This window comes from Helicoverpa zea, chromosome 4 (genome assembly GCF_022581195.2).
Source record: "Helicoverpa zea isolate HzStark_Cry1AcR chromosome 4, ilHelZeax1.1, whole genome shotgun sequence".
Taxonomy (NCBI): Eukaryota; Metazoa; Arthropoda; class Insecta; order Lepidoptera; family Noctuidae; genus Helicoverpa; species Helicoverpa zea.
This window is the reverse complement of record NC_061455.1, coordinates 9307546-9322650: the sequence shown is the minus strand read 5'-3', so window position 1 is coordinate 9322650 and position 15105 is coordinate 9307546. Positions and strand designations below refer to the sequence as shown.

Here is a 15105-nt window from a genome sequence, read left to right as displayed (position 1 = left end):
ACGAGCAGGAGACTCCGTGGTTACTCTTTTTAAAACATAATAGGTGTTACAGTTTGTATGTACATATTGATACATGCGATAATAAGTAAAAAACAAGTACTTACTATATTTTATGGGTTGACTCTGAGAAAGTTATACAATGCAAGTTGGACTAGGAAGTTATATGTATAAAGCAAAAAAAAATAATAACAAAAAGCCACTGTACCTACTTAACACATGCCGCATCACACGAAAATTCCTAAAGGTGGGTACAGATTGGTGCAATGCAACATGTAATGTAACATTCTGCCTTACATTGCTTGTTCCCTGCTGCCTTGGACGTGTGGCGCATTGACTACGAATCATTCGAGAACATCTGTTCCCGCATTTCGTTACAAACACTAGCCCTCGTCACGTGTTCTTTTCTTTGCCCACATCACTACTTAAGTCAATATACACGAATCATGGAGTCTGAAGACAGCCTTCTTGCTCTGACGATTATCAGTGCTTCATTGTTAATCATAATATAATAATATAATGTCAGGACACCTTCTTCACACACGGTCGGTTAGCCCCATGCTAAGTTATTAATTAACTTGTGTTATGGGTGCTAACACAACTTGATAAACTACATATAGCTACACATATACATATTTATAAATACATATTGTAACACCCAGACCACGACCAACAAGCATGCTCATCACACAAATGTCGACCGAACCGGGAATCGAACCCGGGACCTCAGGGGCCCAATTCTCCTAAGTTAATAATGTCAAAATCGAATAGAAATCGAATCGCAATATGATCGCAATAGCAGTTTTAACCATATCGGGCATTCTGCTACTAATAAAAGACCAATCGTATTCGATTGGCATCTGATTGGTGTGCGATTGGTCTGCTATTTTGGTGATTTTGGTCTATACCGTAGTTTGCTGTACAATCATTTTGCAATCGTAAATCATTTGCAGACAAAATGATTCATTATTGAATGACAGAAAAGGATAAAAACGTTTATTTCAAAGAAAAAATAGCGGAATGCCACATACGCTTCAATCGTAATCGAGTCGGGATTGGATCTCAGTCGAATCGAGTCGAGCGTGAATCGTATGTCGCTTAAGTAAAATTAGGAGAATCGGGCCCCAGGTTCGGCAGTCCGGCATGGTGACCATTGCGCCATCGAGGTCGACATTCAATTCAATCATTCATCAACTTTTAAAAAAACACCAAAGACCCCGACGTTGGTGGCGCACAGAATTATATAAACGAAGAGAAGGCAGAGAACTGCTTACAGATATGAATTTCCAGCATATAAGTAGCCAATACAGAAGTTTTACGAGGATGTCGCCAACAGACTTGTGACTCGTCATCACTCCACGCACCCTCTTTCACCGCCATGATCGTTGCGCATGCGAACAAAACGAACGACCGTCCACGGCTGAGTCCTGCGCACACTGCGCGCCCCCAAAGAGTAAAGTAATATATAGGGAAAAGAGAGCCCACTCACGTGTTATTCTTGCAACCCAATTTGACAATGCGCCATCTTTCTCTAAATTGGCCCCGAACTACCTACATAGCTATAGCTATAAAAATATTATAATTATGCATCATATTCATAACATTTTCTATTAGGGTAAGTAGCACCATATAACTATAACATTGGTTATCGTTATAGTTACATGGTGCTACTTACCCTAATAGAAAATGTCATCGTTAATATAGTAAAAGGTCGAAGGAAAACAAATAATTATTATATATTACTTTTTATTTACGCGTGTATGCGGAATGCAAAAAACCGCCATATTGATATTATTATGATCGGTTTTGTTAAGTTACTTGGAATACTGACACCAGGTCTTTTTAGATGAAATTTGATATTTGTGCTTTTTTAAACCGTATTTAATTTATTCGCCTATTATATCTTTTTTTAAAGTGTCTAATATTTTCCTCATACTTTTCTCTAATTAATATTGCATAAATAATTTTATATTAACAAACAAAATCGATTATAGTGTAGTGCCATCTGTTGGTAATTTAAGGTATCTTTTAGATAGTAAATAGTTTCCGGGCCAAATAAAAGGTGGCGACTCTTCGTTTACTTAGCTGTCAAAATGTACGGAGTGTCCTCCCCCTGCGCGCCCCTTTGTGTTCGCACTAAAAACCAACAAATCTCGGATCGATGTTCGCTTTTACAATAAGCTACCTAAATGTGTAACAGACCTTACAGATAAAAAATTCAAGGATGTCGTCAAGTCTCCTCTCATTAAGAGAGCATACTATAAAATCAAATACTATATTGACGATAAGGATGTATGGCGTTAGTCCTACTTTGCACGAGTGGCTTCCCTGGCGACTGGCAGGCTGTCTGGGAATATCTTTGTACTCATTCATGTTTTTGTACTTATCAAGTCATTTTTTTTTTGCTTTATATAACTTGGTTTGTTAAATTCATTAACTTCTTAAAATTAGTTTGTATAATAATTTTCTCATATAATTAAAACTAGCTTCTGCCAGCGGTTTCGCCGCATCCCGTGGGAACTACTTCCCGTACCGGGATAAAAAGTAGCCTATAGCCTTCCTCGATAAATGGGCTATCTAACACTGAAAGAAATTTTCAAATCGGACCAGTAGTTCCTGAGATTAGCGCGTTCAAACAAACAAACTCTTCAGCTTTATAATATTAAGTATAGACTAGCTTCTGCCAGCGGTTTCACCCGCATCCCGTAGGAACCTCTGCACGAACCCGGATAAAAAGTAGCCTATAGCCTTCCTCGATAAATGGGCTATCTAACACCGAAAGCATTTGTTCAAATCGGACCAGTAGTTCCTGAGATTAGCGCGTTCAAACAAACAAACAAACAAACAAACTCTTCAGCTTTATAATATTAGTATTGATTTCTGACACTTACGCGAATATTAGACATTTAAATAAAACTACTTTTACGGTCTGCCCGTGACCATGGATGCTGCAAAGGATCCGAAACGTCGGGATTAAATAATATTAATATAACGCGATAAAATCCGTAAAAGTAGTTTTATTTAAATTAGTATAGATTAATCAATTAATTCCTAGTCCAACTTGCATTGTATAACTTTCTCAGAGTCAACCCTTAAAATATTGTAAGCACTACATACCAAATGTAATAGGTACCCATTATGTTTTAAAAAGAGTAACCATGGAGTTTCTTGCCCGTTCTTCTCCATAGGAAGCTACTTTTGGAATGGGCAACTAGAATCAACCTTATTTATAATTTTTGACGTTCATAAGTGCTCGTAAAGGCCTAAATGAAATAAATGATTTGAGCCGCGCATGAGTTGTAAACTCGGAGCGTGCGCGACCCAGGCGCAGCTCGTGCGCGCGAGGCGTCCACTCTATGGGAATCCTGGGGCCCGATTCTCTTAAGTTAATAATGTCAAAATCGAATAGAAATCGAATCGCTATATGATCGCAATAGCAGTTTTAACCATATCGGGCATTCTGCTACTAATAAAAGACCAATCGTATTCGATTGACATTTGATTGGTGTGCGATTGGTCTGCTATTTTGGTGATTTTGGTCTATACGGTAGTTTGCTGTACAATCATTTTGCAATCGTAAATCATTTGCAGACAAAGTGATTCATCATTGAATGACAGAAAAGGATAAAAACGTTTATTTCAAAGAAAAAATAGCGGAATGCCACATACGCTTCAATCGTAATCGAGTCGGGATTGGATCTCAGTCGAATCGAATCGAACGTGAATCGTATGTCGCTTAAGTAAAATTAGGAGAATCGGGCCCCTGTGTAATGTAACATGATACATTGCAGCAATGTGGACCTCAAATTCTTGCACTGCATGTTGCATTACATGTTGCATTGCACCAATCTGTACCCACCTTTACATTCTCCACGTTATCATCTAAACATCCCCTTTTATTGTTATTTCTAGTATTGTTTTAAGTTTACGTTGAATTAGGACACGGCATCGTCTCGGTCGGCCGGCGGCTCCTCGGGCAGCAGCGCGCGGCGCATGTACCGCAGCGCGGCCTCGGCGGCGCCGGGCGCGTCCTCCGCCGCGAACGCCAGGTCCGGCGCGCAGCCCGCCAGCTGCAGCACCGCCAGCGGGCCCAGCGCCGCCAGCTCCACGCGCAGGCGCAGCGCCTCGGCCGCCGCCGCCACCGCGCCGCACGGCGAGCGCTCGCGCCGCCGCAGCGCCGCCCGCGCGCGCGCCCGCGTCTCCTCATCTGCACACAGCGAGCGTCAGCGCGGCCCCGCGTCCCGCCCCGCCTCCACACCCGCCCCCGCACCCGCGCACTCACCCAGGCGCGCGCTCAGCCCCAGGTGGTACTCGGAGATCTTCTGGCCCAGGTCGGGGCGGCGCGGCTGCTCCTCGCTGTCGGTATAGCGTTCCATCGCCTTCTCGTGCGCGCGGACCAGCGCATCTTCCTGCATTTAGAACGTAGATCATTTTTATGTCGAAGAATATAGACAAACTTTAGGGAAATGGATAAAATAATGAGACATGTCATAGCATAGGTATTCGGAATTAGCGTGGGGTGATATAATAGATGAGCTCGTAGACCTCGTTGAAGTCCCTGGTGACGCGCGCCAGGTTCTCGCGCAGGTAGGAGTAGAGCGCCTCGGCCGCCAGCTGGCGCGCCGTCTTCTTGGTGGTGGACGTGGCGACGCGCTCGTGCTGGCCGATGCGCGCGCGCACCGTGAAGTGGCGCAGGTGCGGCGGGCCCGTGTCGCCCACCAGCTCGTACTGCACGCTGGCCAGCCGGTACTCGGCGCACAGCTCCTTCAGCAGCGCCACGTAGCTGCGCGCGTCCGGCGCCGCGCCCGTGCCCGCCTGCGGGTCGAGCGGGTGCGGCGCGGGGTGCGCGGCGTGGGCGGGCGCGGGCGCGGCGTAGGGCGGCGCGGCGGCGTAGGGCGGCGGCACGGCCAGGCCGCGGCGCGACAGCTGCTGCAGCATGAGCCGCGCCACCTCCTGCTTGGCCTCCTTTTTGGAGCGCGCCGACGCCGTCACCACCACGCCGCACGCCACGCAGCGGTAGTCGAACATCGCCTGATGCTGGGGCCCTGACTGGACACTGCTTCTCGTTAATTACCTCTATCTTATTCATCATTCAATTCATACCAAAAATGCTACAATTTATAAAACAAACTTGTTTACCCGACTATGCTATATAAGGTTATCAATAGGTCTTCCACATATTTTTATTATAATAAAGTTATTATCATAATTATATTCTGCTAAAATATTTGACAAGGACAATATTATGGGTGTAATGTGTCACTTATCTATTCTGTACACCTCAATGCCTTAGTGCAATAAATATTGGGTTAACTAAGTTCAATTTACAAGTAGTACTGTGTACGAGGGATATGCAGCGTGTACCTGAGCAATACATTCATATTCTGGAGTCAGGCCAAGTTTCACCATCATCTCCTGGAGTACTGTCACAGCCGTCTTCATTGTGGGATTCCTACCAAATTCACATAAACTGAATACAATAATTAATTTACTAGGTTCCTTGTTCATTACTGGAGGTAACATTACAATTATGTATGTAGTTACTTGCTATCCAATGCAATGACATCATTAGGATAAATAATCTGATATTTTCATGGGTGGGAATATTTAACTTATAATCAGACAAAGTTATTACATAGTCTGAGAGGAAACACTTACATTGTACAAGTTGTACCTATTGACTACTCGGCTCACCTAAAACGTAGTGATTATATTCCCTGCGAGCTCACTTTTTATACATATTTTCCGAAACAAATATTATTACAGTGGAATCTCGATAACTCGAATGTGAAGGTAAATGCAAAAAAATCGAGTTAATGAGTTTTCAACTTAAAAAGGATATTGAGATGCAAAGGATTTAACCGGTTTAATTTCGACCGAGAAAAGTGCGATTGCTAATTGTATTTTTTGACTTGTAGAGTCAAAGTTAAACCACAATTCAACTTAAGTTTTATGGTAATAGTATATTTATTTAAGTGTATTGCATGTTACTGAAGTCAACTTTACAAACATTTTCAAAAAATCTGTTATCTTCTTTTGATTTAAACAATCTGCAGATTTTTTATCAATTCTTTTTTCAAATTCAAACAATGAACTGAATACACGATCTTCGATATCATCACATTTTTCAACATATGATTGTAGCGTGTTGATTGCTGCTCTGCCTTTCTTATTTGGTATTAATGGTTCAAAATCTGCTAAAAAAAGTCGTGGTGGCCTAGTGGGTAAAAGACCAACCTCTCAAGTATGAGGGCGCGGGTTCGATCCCAGGTCAAGCAAGTACCAATGCAACTTTTCTAAGTTTGTATGTACTTTCTAAGTATATCTTAGACACCATTGACTGTGTTTCGGATGGCACGTTAAACTTTAGGTCCCGGCTGTCATTAAACATCCTTGGCAGTCATTACGGGTAGTCAGAAGCCAGTAAGTCTGACACCAGTCTAACCAAGGGGTATCGGGTTGCCCGGGTAACTGGGTTGAGGAGGTTAGATAGGCAGTCGTTTCTTGTAAAGCACTGGTACTCAGCTGAATCCGGTTAGACTGGAAGCCGACCCCAACATGATTGGGAAAAAGGCTCGGAGGATGGTTCAAAATCTGCTTAGTATGATGGACGTTACTTTCATCAACATTAATGTTATCTATATCCTGAGTAACTATGTAAATTACTTCAGCATCAGTTAGTGTTCCAGTAGTAGCTAGTCCTTCATCACATGTCACATAATCTTTAATTTTAACTTCTATTATTCTGAAGTTTATTCCAGTCAGCGTCTAAACTCCACCAAACTATCTTTTTATTTATTTAAAAACACCTTAAACTATCTTTACAGAATCTCTTATCCTAATACGACAGCTAATAACTCCGCCCCTAAGACGACCCACTGACCTAATTTTATGTTTGACTTCCGAGAAGGACGCGTTAAACATCTTTGTTTTATTGAAATTCGAGTTGCAGAGTATAAATTGTAGGGACATAACATATTGATCGAGTTACGGAGTCTTAATAATTCGAGATACCGCGTATTTAGGGCTTCAGCGGAAGGGAATACCTAACATTTTTTATCGACTTACCAAGGATTTCGATTTAATGAGGTTCGAGTTATAGAGATTCCACTGTATAATAAAATTCACGTAGGATCAGATCAGATCAGATCAGTCTAGAAAATTTAAGACACGGTGGAATGCTCAACCGACAACGTTCTGTTGACTGTTGACATTATCAACGAGACACTAAAAACTCAACAATCAACAAGTCGATTATTTTGTTTTGTGGTTGTGGGTACCGGTAATGCTTACAATTTATTGTTATTGTGGATCTCGTTGGGTTTTATTCTCTATTCTATTCTTGGTTAATGGCATAGCAAGTGATTCGTCGATGTCAATGTCAACGATTCTGCCAATGTCAGATGTGAGCAATGGACATCGAGCTTAGATAAGGAGACGCCGTGTTGTTATTGACATATCTATAGTTATATAAATATGGGCGAAATATGAAACAAACTATGCAACATAGTTCTCTCTCACTCTTTCTAAGCAGATAATTTTATTTGAAAACAGGGACAACAATATTTTTGTGGTTGCGTGAAATGGTGACATTTACTTTTGATATCCTCCTGTTTGTAGGTGCGTGCCATATCTGGTACATATGTCATGGTAGTTGTGCTGTCAAATAGGTGCTCTTCGTGACTTATTTTTGCTATTTTATAGAAAATCACTCGTGTTTACTTTTAAGACTTTACTATTTCAATAGTGAATTTATCAACGAGTATGCCTACGTGTTGTATCGTGAAGTGTGGTGCAAGTAAGCACAAAAATCAAGCTGGATTGTCTTTACACAGGTTAGGAACCAGTTTTGCTAGATTCTACATAAACTAATTCACATTGGATAAAAAATATGTTACGGAAACATGAATTGATGGTGAAAGTACTAATATTTAAGTTTATTTCTGTATAAAAAGCTATATTTAGAAATAAATGTTGTTTACAATAACATATACAATAACATAGTGCTGTACAGTTGTCATAACTGTATCGATATAATATCCACTTTTATAATTCAGCTTTTACTAATTTTAACAACAGAAGTTACTGTTCCTAAGACACTGAGCCCTCAGAGTTGTGTATTATGTTGAATAGAACATCTCTATTTTGTTATTTACTTAAGTACTATCTTTTCATCGCGGTATTACTCGCGTTCCGATGGACCTAATTCCGTACCCGAACAGTAATAGCCTATGCCCACCGGGTAAAGTGTAGCTTTCAAATCGGTCAACTTGTTTCGGAGCCTATTCAATCCAAACAAATAATCAAAGTATAGATAAGTTCAAGTTTTGATGTTCTTTAATTAAAAAAACATTTTTTGCAGGTTTCCTATACGAAATGATTTAAGGACAAAATGGTTAGAAGCTATTGGTGAGGAATATATTAATCCCAGACATAAATATTGGTTTGTCTGTTCGCTTCACTTTGAAGATAGTTGTTTTAATAGAACACTGGATATCTTAAGATTACGTGACAACTCTGTTCCCACATTATTTTTGGTAAGTCTTAAGATAGTTTTTTTTTTTTTTTGTTAGACAAATCCTATGTAATTACATTATTAGTACAGTATATCTCTCCGTTCAATCGTTATTAAAGGAATATTCTTTTTTTCAGACACCCAAAGAAGGCCCCCAGGTGTCGTTGAATAGCTTGAAAACGATTGTAAATTATTGTATTTTTTTTAAGACAGTATCTACTTATGGCGTTTCTTGCGGATTCTTCTTCATAAGACCGAATCTTTGGCACCCTGCAACTAGTCTGACGTGAAAGAACTTTCATAGGGCTATTTGAAATAATAAATAATTACTTTGCCTGTGTTTTTTTTTTTTTTCAAAGGTATCATCACCCTACTGAAATGACTCCTCCCATTTGGTTGATGTTGTTGAGGTTATTAGTATCAGTGAAGTTAATGTGATAGTTAGTTCTATGACGAAGAAATTATTTATACTAGGTTATTTTTATGCACCCAGTAAGACTCGTACGTACTTCTAACTAGAATACAATATCGATATTTGTTGAATCCGGTAGTGGTACAACCCTAGTAATGGCAGCCATTTTAGTTACTACTGCAGACTGTAGGTGTGCAGGTTTTTTTCGTGACATTTCCTGTCCCTATAGTTTAACAAGTCTAACCAAGGGGTATCGGGTTGCCCGGGATACTGGGTTGAGGAGGTCAGATAGGCAGTCGCTTCTTGTAAAGCACTGGTACTCAGCTGAATCCGGTTAGACTGGAAGCCGACCCCAACATGATTGGGAAAAGGCTCGGAGGATGATGATTTCCTGTCCCTATAGTTATATGTCAATGGCAATGGACAATCATCGAGCTTAGAATTATAGTTATTGTTAGCTGCCAGTAGTTACAAAGAGGGCAGCAGAGACGAGCGACCATAGACACCTCGCCATTCAGCCCATTGACGCTCGATGATTCAGCCGTGCATCTATGCTTGGAGGATTCTTTTTTCGAACGTCATTATGACAAGACATGTTATCGTTTGACAGAATAAGATTTTGCCGCGTTCTTGACTAATCTTAGTTGATTTTCATGTTTAAACTATTTCTTGTAATTTCCTCGTTAAACAAACCTGCTTCTGGTTTTTAAGATTATATTATAGTTATATGTCAATGTGGACAATGGATAACTATCCGTATGGGCCGAGATTTTTTGAAAACAATTTGCCCAGAAATCTGAATTTCTCGGGTGTCGGCTCAAAGGGCTCGGTGCAATGTTTTTTTTTACTTGGCAAAGGCCATAGATGTAGTATAACCAAACAAATCAAAATATATATTTACGAAAATGAATTCTATTAAAAAGAAATAAGGTAATAAATTGGTTGCACAATACACAGAGGCAAATCCGAGCCGAGAGGGATGGAAATGGCGGAGGCCGCGCGTCTCGCTCTTAGACCTTGCCAGCATAAAAATATTATGATCAACAGTTTTGGCCAGCCAAAAAAAACAATTGTATCACTTATATTTTATTTTAACAATTTTAAGTCAACAAATTAATAACAATTTTATTCTTAAAACATAAAGAACACAAATTTGTATTTTGCTTTTTTTATTTTCTAGTGGTAACCCTGAACATGCTTGGCACGTATTCAGCATTTAAAATTTTGTTTATATTTTTTGTATTTAATTGATGTGTTGCCTAAAAACATATGTGCTAATACTAGATTATAAGCTGTTTATATCTTTAGTAACAAAATGGATTGCATTATCTGAATAAAATAGATACTCATATAATATAAAAATGAATCGCAAAATGTGTTGGTAAGCGCATAACTCAACAACGCCTGGACCAATTTGGCTAATTCTTTTTTTGTTGTGTGTGTTATTGTCAGGAGAAGGTTCTTATGAAAAAAAAAATAGGGTAAAGTAGAGAAGTCAGTTGACGGGAGCGAAGCCGCGGGCAAAAGCTAGTTGTTATTATAAATGGCTCAGCAGTCTTCTCTGTCTACGCAGCAGTCTGTATGTAGGCTGGTGGGCTACAGTGAGTGAGCCAAAACAAAACCTCCCATTGTTGATGACAAGTACGTTTCGTTAGGGCCGGCGCCCACTGCCGGCGTGGCACGGTATGGCATGGCAAAGGATTTTAATACTAATTAAGTTATTTTGAATCTTATTTCAATGAGTTGTACTTTATTTGTATACCACGATGCCGCGACGTGCCGCAGGAAGCCACGGCATGCCGCGACGTACCGCAGGATGCCACGGCATGCCGCGACGTGCCACTGCATGCCGCGAGACGTATGGGACACTTAGGGGTCGAGGAATTATGATTGCTAGCTAGTTGAAATAAGGTTGAAACTTGTACAGCATTTCGGTTGCGCGTAAACTGATGAATACCATAGTGGCTGGGCTTTCAGATGGATGCCACTGCACACCGCGGGATACCACTGCATGCCGCGAAATGCCGTGGCATGCCGTGGCGTGCCATGCCGTGCCACGCCGTCAGTGAGCGCCGGCCTTTATACGACCTCAAAATGATATGACACTCCGTTCGTTCCTTCCAATCGTAGACGAGAAACTAGTTACTAGTTTTCTCTATCTACGCTTCCAACAACGTACCAAGATTAGCGCTATCTAGGCGTCACCTAGAAAAGAATGAAAAAGAAAACCCCTCATTATGCAACATTTCAGTTACCGTCTAGGGAGTGTTTAACAGTTCCTGTTAAATAACTTTTGTTGAGTCGTTGCGCCTGCATCGTCACTGTCGTATCAAGATTTGTTATTAGGCCATTCCTAGACCTCACAATATAATTTCCCAGTATACAGGGTGGCCCATCCATAGGCGTCCAAAAGAAAAATTTAGAAGCTCTATACTGTGGGGTATCCACAAAATTACTGTTGGAGTTCAGAAGCCAAAAATGTTAAGGGCTTAAAAAAATAATAAGGGGTTTCTAAGCAGGTTTCTAATTTTGAACTTCAGATAAAATTTTATTTAAGTTCTAGAATGTTTAGCCAAACTGCTTTTTTTCAGGTGTTAGCTACTATCATGATGATTAATTACACAAAAAAACATCTGTAAACGTTAGGAAAAAAAGATAAAATAGAAAAAACAATGTTGAAATGAAAATTACGGAAAAAAATAAAAACAATTCTAGCTCCTAAACTACAAAAAATCGCTGAACGTACATGGGGGTGATTCGGATACCCCACAGCATAGAGCTTCTAAATTTTTCTTTTGGACGCCTATGGATGGGCCACCCTGTATACATACTACGATGTGCCATGTATTGTGCTAAAGTTAATTGAATTAACAAAATTGAGCAGTTTATCGTAGTATTGCAAATTGTATTAAATTTCAGAGCGGCAAAACTTAACGAGAACTGTAAAGTGACGTGCAGTAGCATTATTCATTTAACAACAAAAAAATTACAAGGTGGAATTCGTTATTGAATTTTGGTCTTTCAGCTTTCGATAAATGTTGTAAATTATATTAACTACACCACACCACGTAGTTAATATAATTTCTTTATAAACTACAGTAATCTGTATAGTCTGTGCTGTTGACAACCCCGACAACATTCGACGAGAATAATTCGCGAACGTGAGACAAGAGACGAAATTTGTAATGTGATAAATTAGTACCTAATAATTACGCACTGTACAACGTAGATGTTAAATCTTGATTAACATGATAATATGACTTCCGAGGACACCTTGTCAAGTGAAATATGGATCTTATGAATACGGGAAACAGTGATACGTTGAAGAGAAAGTGTCGTAAAGAAATCGTTCAGTCGTCGCCTTCAATGATGTGGAAGAGGTCGATTGTGCAAGCGAGGGCTGGGTGCGCGCGCGCCGTTGCGTCCTTGGCACTGCTGCTGGCAATTGTAGCGGTGAGTTCGTGCACTTCCTACTATAACCGAGGCTAGGTGCTGCCCAGCTTCAAATCCTAATCCTATTGTCAGCACTGCTTAGCCGTGTTTTTGTTTATATAAACAGAACATCAACAAACTTTGTTGATTATTATTATGAAACCCTATGTCTGCTCAGAGTATGCATAGGATTCAGGACTTGACTTTTGCCTCTTGATCTATCTGATTGTCTCTTTAGCAACACTAGCAATGTTTAGGCAACAGCTCATTCATGAAGGATCCTTATAGCTATTTGCTGAAGACCATCTAATAATCTTTCTTATATATGAAAATGAATTGCTGTCCATTAGTCTCACTAAACTTGACAATGGCAGGACCAATTTGGCATCCTTTATTTGAAAGTTTACAGAGGTCCAGGGAAGGTTACTCTTTTATCAAATCTCTCTATTGCTCTAAGGTTTGCTTTCAGAGAACCCAACTCTGGGTTAAGCTCGCCTTTGTACATAACTTTTCTCTATTGTGTGCGTATTAAAATATGTATTGTGTATAATAAAGAATAATATTAGATTAGATTAGATTAGATTACTCGGGCTGGTTTCCGCAACTCCACGACAAAGCGCGTATTTTGCGTGTGAGGGTGATAATGGGTGTTTATTCACTCGATCCACCCCAACTCCTCGAGAAAAGCCAGCAGAGGTTTAATTCTGCTGACTATCTCTTGGATAGTACCTGGGTTACCGAAGTACTTAGCCCTGTATATGGCGGTTTCAGGGCAGTCTAGTAGCACGTGTGCCGCTGTTTCTTCTTCCCCCATGCAGGCTCTGCATAAGGGACTGTCTGTAACTCCTATAACATAGAGGTGTTTATTGAAGGAGCCGTGTCCAGTTAGAACTGCCGTAAACTTACGTAAATTCTGCTTTGATAGGCCCATCAGCTGTTTAGTGAGGCGATCGTTGATGGTCGGGAGGGCCATCTTCGCCTGCCTGCACGCGCTGTGGTTAGTCCAGAGGTGGTTGTGTTTGTGCCTAGTACGCTGTCTTACCAGTGTTCGTAGGTGGCCGAAGGGGAGTGGCAGTATGGGTTCTGGTCCTACTGCTGTTTGGTCTGATCCCCTTCTCGCCAGCTCATCCGCTGCATCGTTGCCTCGGGAGCCACTGTGTCCTTTTATCCATTGAATGGTTATGTTATTTAAACTGCCTACCTTGTTTAACCGTTGGTGGCACTCGTGTATAAGGCCGGAGTTTGCGCAGTGTTTGCTTAGGGCCTGTATTACTGCCATGCTATCTGAGAGTATTCGGATAGAGTGACCGGTTACTTCCCGCTTTATGACTGCTTCGGCCGCTAGGGAGATGCCTATACATTCAGCTTGGAATACTGTATTATGTACTCCTAGGGGTGTGAATATGTGTATGTTTAGGTCTTCTGAGAAGATGCCTGAACCTGTGCCGGTGCTTGTTTTGGATCCGTCGGTGAAAATTCTTAGTTCTTTGGGATTATGTCCCTCGTAACGATGATCCTCAAAAAGTTGGATCCTGTATTTCTTATCGAATATAAAGACTTTGGGTATGCGGTCGTTTATAGCCTGCATAATGGGAAAGTCTGCATAAAGATTGTTTAGTATAGTTGTGTGTTTTGTAGGCAACTTGCTCCAGAGATTAAGGGTTTTGAGTCTTAGAGCCGTCATTGCTGCTTCTTGCTGTGCAAAGAGGTTCAGCGGCGGCAGACCTAGCATGGCTTCCAACGCTGCCGTTGGTGTTGTCCTCATGCCACCTGTGGCTGCCATGCAGGCTTGTCTTTGGACTCGCGCCAGTTTATTTGCGACTGTAGTTTGGTCGGTTTTGGGCCACCAGACTAAGGCGCCGTAAGTGATCATGGGGCGGATCACTGTTTTGTATAGCCATAGTATTATCTTAGGGGATAAGCCCCATTTCTTCCCTATCATTTTCTTACATTGCCAAAAGGTAATGCTGGCTCTGTTTACTTTATTGTCTATATGATTACTCCATTTCAGCTTACTGTCCAGAGTGACGCCAAGGTATTTGACTTCGTTGGATAGTTTGAGTTCTGTATTGAAGAGTTTAGGTAGTTTGTACGGTCCCAACGTTCGTTTGTTTGTGAACATGACTAACTCAGTCTTGGTGGGGTTTACTGAAAGGTCAAATTCCCTGCACCACTGTTCTACGATTCGTAGGGCCTGTTGAGTAAGGTTGCAGATAGTGTCAGTTACCTTGCCTGAGATGAGGATGGCAAGGTCATCCGCATAACCTATTGTGTAGTCGTGGTTTGCGTTTAGTTTTGTGATGAGATCATTAATCACTAGATTCCACAGGAGCGGGGACAGTACCCCTCCCTGTGGACATCCTCTGGCTATTAGTGCTGATTTGTCATCATCTTCAAAGCGTACCACGCGTTTGCTGAGCATGTTTGTGATCCAATCAGTTAGCATCGGGTTAACTCTGTGTCTGAGTAAACTCGTTGTTATGCTAACGAAGTTTGTTTTATCAAAGGCTCCCTCAATGTCTATAAAGGTGCCAAGGCAGATGCCTTTTTGTTCTATTGCCTCCTCTATCCGGCTTACTACCAGATGAAGCGCTGATTCTGTTGATTTCCCCGAGCTATATGCGTGCTGATTCGGATGCAGGGGGTTGTTTCTTAGCGCACCGTCCCTCAGCTCTCGCTCACATAACCTTTCCAGGGTTTTTAGAGCAAAGGATGTCAGGCTGATTGGTCTGTAAGATTTTGCGCTTGT

At 41.2% G+C, this 15105-nt stretch overlaps 2 protein-coding genes across 22 annotated transcripts in view; one reads left to right on the top strand and one right to left on the bottom strand.

Annotated features, from left to right (window-relative positions):
- Nucleotides 1–3640: 3640 nt before the first annotated feature.
- LOC124629783 (double-stranded RNA-binding protein Staufen homolog) lies at nt 3641–7410 on the bottom strand. 20 transcript variants are annotated; one of them, XM_047163334.1, is made up of 7 exons: nt 7291–7410; nt 5656–5691; nt 5362–5449; nt 5015–5053; nt 4543–4886; nt 4280–4406; nt 3641–4204 (listed from the first exon to the last, which is right to left on the bottom strand). In XM_047163334.1, the coding sequence occupies exons 3-7, from the start codon at nt 5372–5374 to the stop codon at nt 3933–3935; spliced, it is 795 nt and encodes a 264-aa protein (XP_047019290.1). In that variant the 5' UTR covers nt 5375–5449; nt 5656–5691; nt 7291–7410; the 3' UTR covers nt 3641–3932. The 20 variants fall into 20 exon arrangements, with proteins under 20 accessions (XP_047019290.1, XP_047019296.1, XP_047019298.1 ...); XM_047163340.1 differs by having other exon boundaries at nt 5015–5046; XM_047163342.1 differs by lacking the exon at nt 7291–7410 and adding an exon at nt 7066–7141 and having other exon boundaries at nt 5015–5046.
- A 4337-nt stretch (nt 7411–11747) lies between these two features.
- The window catches only part of LOC124629781 (tyrosine-protein phosphatase 10D), a 61743-nt gene continuing 58385 nt past the window's right edge, over nt 11748–15105 (top strand). For both annotated transcript variants that reach the window (XM_047163320.1, XM_047163321.1), the window contains exon 1: nt 11748–12377. In XM_047163320.1, the coding sequence (XP_047019276.1) occupies nt 12213–12377 (165 nt within the window). In that variant the 5' untranslated portion in view covers nt 11748–12212. The remainder of the gene's footprint in view (nt 12378–15105) is intronic.